Source organism: Miscanthus floridulus, chromosome 17 (assembly GCF_019320115.1).
Source record: "Miscanthus floridulus cultivar M001 chromosome 17, ASM1932011v1, whole genome shotgun sequence".
Taxonomy (NCBI): domain Eukaryota; kingdom Viridiplantae; phylum Streptophyta; class Magnoliopsida; order Poales; family Poaceae; genus Miscanthus; species Miscanthus floridulus.
The window spans coordinates 30,290,261-30,293,189 of record NC_089596.1 but is presented as its reverse complement, the minus strand read 5'-3'; the positions used below and the strand labels follow the sequence as shown (position 1 = coordinate 30,293,189).

Sequence of the window (2,929 nt, the reverse complement as noted above, 5' to 3'; positions counted from 1 at the left end):
TAAGGAACAAGTTTTAGGGTACAACCGTTCTATGCATTTCTGTTGTGCAGTTTCATGATATTTTAGAGTTCCTTGCTGTTTACACGCCACAGGAACCTTATGTTGTAGATAAATCTTCTTTTAGGTTTATCAAGTAAAGAACTCATAGTGCAACTTGCCGCATTTGTACTTGAGCTATCTTAGCTTCCAACAGTTTCAGGAAAAAAAATTCTCTGTCTTTTTGTTATGCTTTATTCACAGGAGGACATTATCGATGTAGAATAAAGATTTTGCATGTTTTAAAATTGTCCTGTTTCCCTCTATATATACACCCTTGCTCATTTCATGTCTCGGTGTGCTCATCTAAGTCCTCTGTAGTCTCAAGTCTGCACTTGCTTGCACTCTGACTGAGCTAGCCAAATATGGACTATACGAATTTGCGGCGCCAGATCATCTCCATGAAGAAAAGCCTCTTCGATCAGGTTTTGTCTCAGTTCACTGGAAACCTGGGAGAGTAATGACTATCCGCGTCACCACCTACTAATATTTGTTTGCTTGTCTGGAGCTCTTAGTTTTGACAGGGTAATCAATCTCATGTGTTGGCTGGTCTTTGTAGGGCTGTGCTGGTCACATGGTCCTTATGGCTGCATGGTCTGTTTTTAGGACAACATCTTAGATTAGAGGACAGCATCTTAGAGGACAACATCTTAGACTAGAGGACAGCATCTTGGCATATGCTTGGCTGGCTAGCAGCCTATAAATATGTACCCCCAACCCCTCAGGTTGGCATGACATTTGGAAATAAACCAGAAAATTGCCCCAACTCCTAGTGTCATCCTCTCTCGATGAGAGTAAGAATTCTGCTACTACCAAGAGTAAGAATTCAGCGACTAACACACTATAGCTCATTTTGTCAGGCAGAGTATATACTGACTCATTCCCATTAAAATCGGCTTTAATTTGTAAATAACTGCATAGCTCATTGCGTCAGATTTTAATCTGGTATATATAGGCCAATGCTCAAGTAGCTCCTATCTTCCCATCTAAAAGTTACACAACATATTCTGCTACATCATGTATATATACATGCATCATGATAGTGGGGAAGGATGCCGCCGACCATACAGAATAGCGTGCCACTTTATTTCCTGCTTATATTCCTTTGAGAATATACAGAAAGGTGGGGTTTTCAAACTTTACAGAGTAATCATAGGTTAGGATCATTTTGATCTTGCATTAGTTTCTGGTAGACAAATCCTACAGTGTCCTTTATGCCTAGTTAGGTTGAAACCTAAAACCACTTGCTGGAACTCACTTGGTTCATCTTTATGTGGACAGCCCAAAAAGCAATCTTATGTGGACAGCCGAAAATTTGCCTGTCTTCATGCCCAAATGTATCATATAGATCCGTCATTTATTTGAAGATAATTGGATCCTTCATAATGTCTGATGTCTCAAACAATTGAAAGAGGTCGCTCTAAAGAGAGAAATTGCTTTTTGCCACAGAGTTCATTCTTCTGTATTTTGCTTTTCAATATATCTACCCCTTGCTTTCCTGCAGGGATACCTGGATGAACAGTTTAATCAGCTGGAAGAGCTGCAGGATGATTCAAGCCCCAATTTTGTTGACGAAGTTGTGGCTTTGTTCTTCAAGGATTCATCAAGACTGCTGACGAACATAGAGCAAGCACTGTAAGTAATATATGCCTTAACTCATTCTAAAAGAATACTCTGGTTTTCCAGTACAAATTATACACATGACTTCAGACATGATATCAATTAACAAGTAGTAGAAAGCATACAGAATAGTGTATTCACTTTGAATTTCTTGTGATGCAGTGAGAAGTACCCACAGGATTTCTACCGGTTGGATTCGCTGGTGTACCAGTTCAAAGGCAGTGGATCAAGGTATAGAGGGGATGAATATGCCCAGAAACATATACAGGGCACGCAGTTGCTTTGCATATATAACTCGGCAATGCAGAATCTTCTGGATTGGCTTTTAGAGTTGTCAGCTCACTGATACAAAATTTGATTAGTAAGATAGATAGTACTTAATTACAAGTTCACTAAAGGTAGCCTCATTTTTGGCAGCATTGGTGCACTGAGGATGAAGAATGAGTGCTCCATGTTTAAGGCCCACTGCAACGACAGGAATCTGGAAGGGTACCGTACACTTGACGACTCTTCCTCTATACCTGCATCTCATTCTTTGCTTGAGCAGCTGCATCTGATTCCATGGCTCACTCAGATGCCGCCGGTCACTCCAGAAGATGAAGAGGGAGCATGCCACTCTGAAGCAGAAGCTGGAGACATATTTTCATGTAAACACAAACACCAAATTAAAGGCCCTGTTTCTACATAGATAACGATCGATCATCTGTTCTTACCTACTATTTACTGCCTGCTGATGACACAGTTGCTGAGGCAAGTCGGTCCTCCAGAACGCGCGGTGAATTCATGGAAGTAACAAGAATAGCTAGCATGGGAGGCAGTTCCAAGGGAAATAAGAGGGTGGGCTCTCTCTGCTCCTTTGGAAGAGTATTGTATACTCCTCAAGTTTTGCTCAGTTGCTGGTGTTCCCTTTTGCTGCTCATGGGTGATGTGTCTCGGTGTCTGTCTGTGTGTGGTCTCTTTACCGTCTGGTGTCTTGCGTACACTCTGCTCGCTCCTTGGTAGTATATGGAGCGTCACAGTGCTTCTTCTCTACTCTGAAATGTAATGGTAATATATTTGGTCGGGTTTTGTCGTAAGATATACATACTGTCTCATGATTCTGTTCTGTTTCGTGAATTCTTGCTGCTAATAACAATTTCCTTCAAATCAGCTAAGTAGCATGACGCACTTTAGTTTCAAAATTAATTATTTGGAGAAAGAGCATGGAAAAATTTTACTTGGTCACGGTACTGTCCAACTTTTCCATTCATATCTCGAGTTGTTTTGTTGCATT

General features: G+C 40.9%; 1 protein-coding gene across 1 annotated transcript; it reads left to right on the top strand.

Annotated features, from left to right (window-relative positions):
* Nucleotides 1-342: 342 nt before the first annotated feature.
* LOC136518428 (pseudo histidine-containing phosphotransfer protein 2-like) lies at nucleotides 343-2,598 on the top strand. The gene is made up of 6 exons (XM_066512084.1): nucleotides 343-461; nucleotides 1,541-1,671; nucleotides 1,819-1,887; nucleotides 2,074-2,145; nucleotides 2,231-2,303; nucleotides 2,399-2,598. Exons 1-6 carry the CDS (start codon nucleotides 402-404, stop codon nucleotides 2,447-2,449), a joined length of 456 nt encoding a protein of 151 aa, XP_066368181.1. The 5' UTR covers nucleotides 343-401; the 3' UTR covers nucleotides 2,450-2,598.
* Nucleotides 2,599-2,929: the final 331 nt, after the last annotated feature.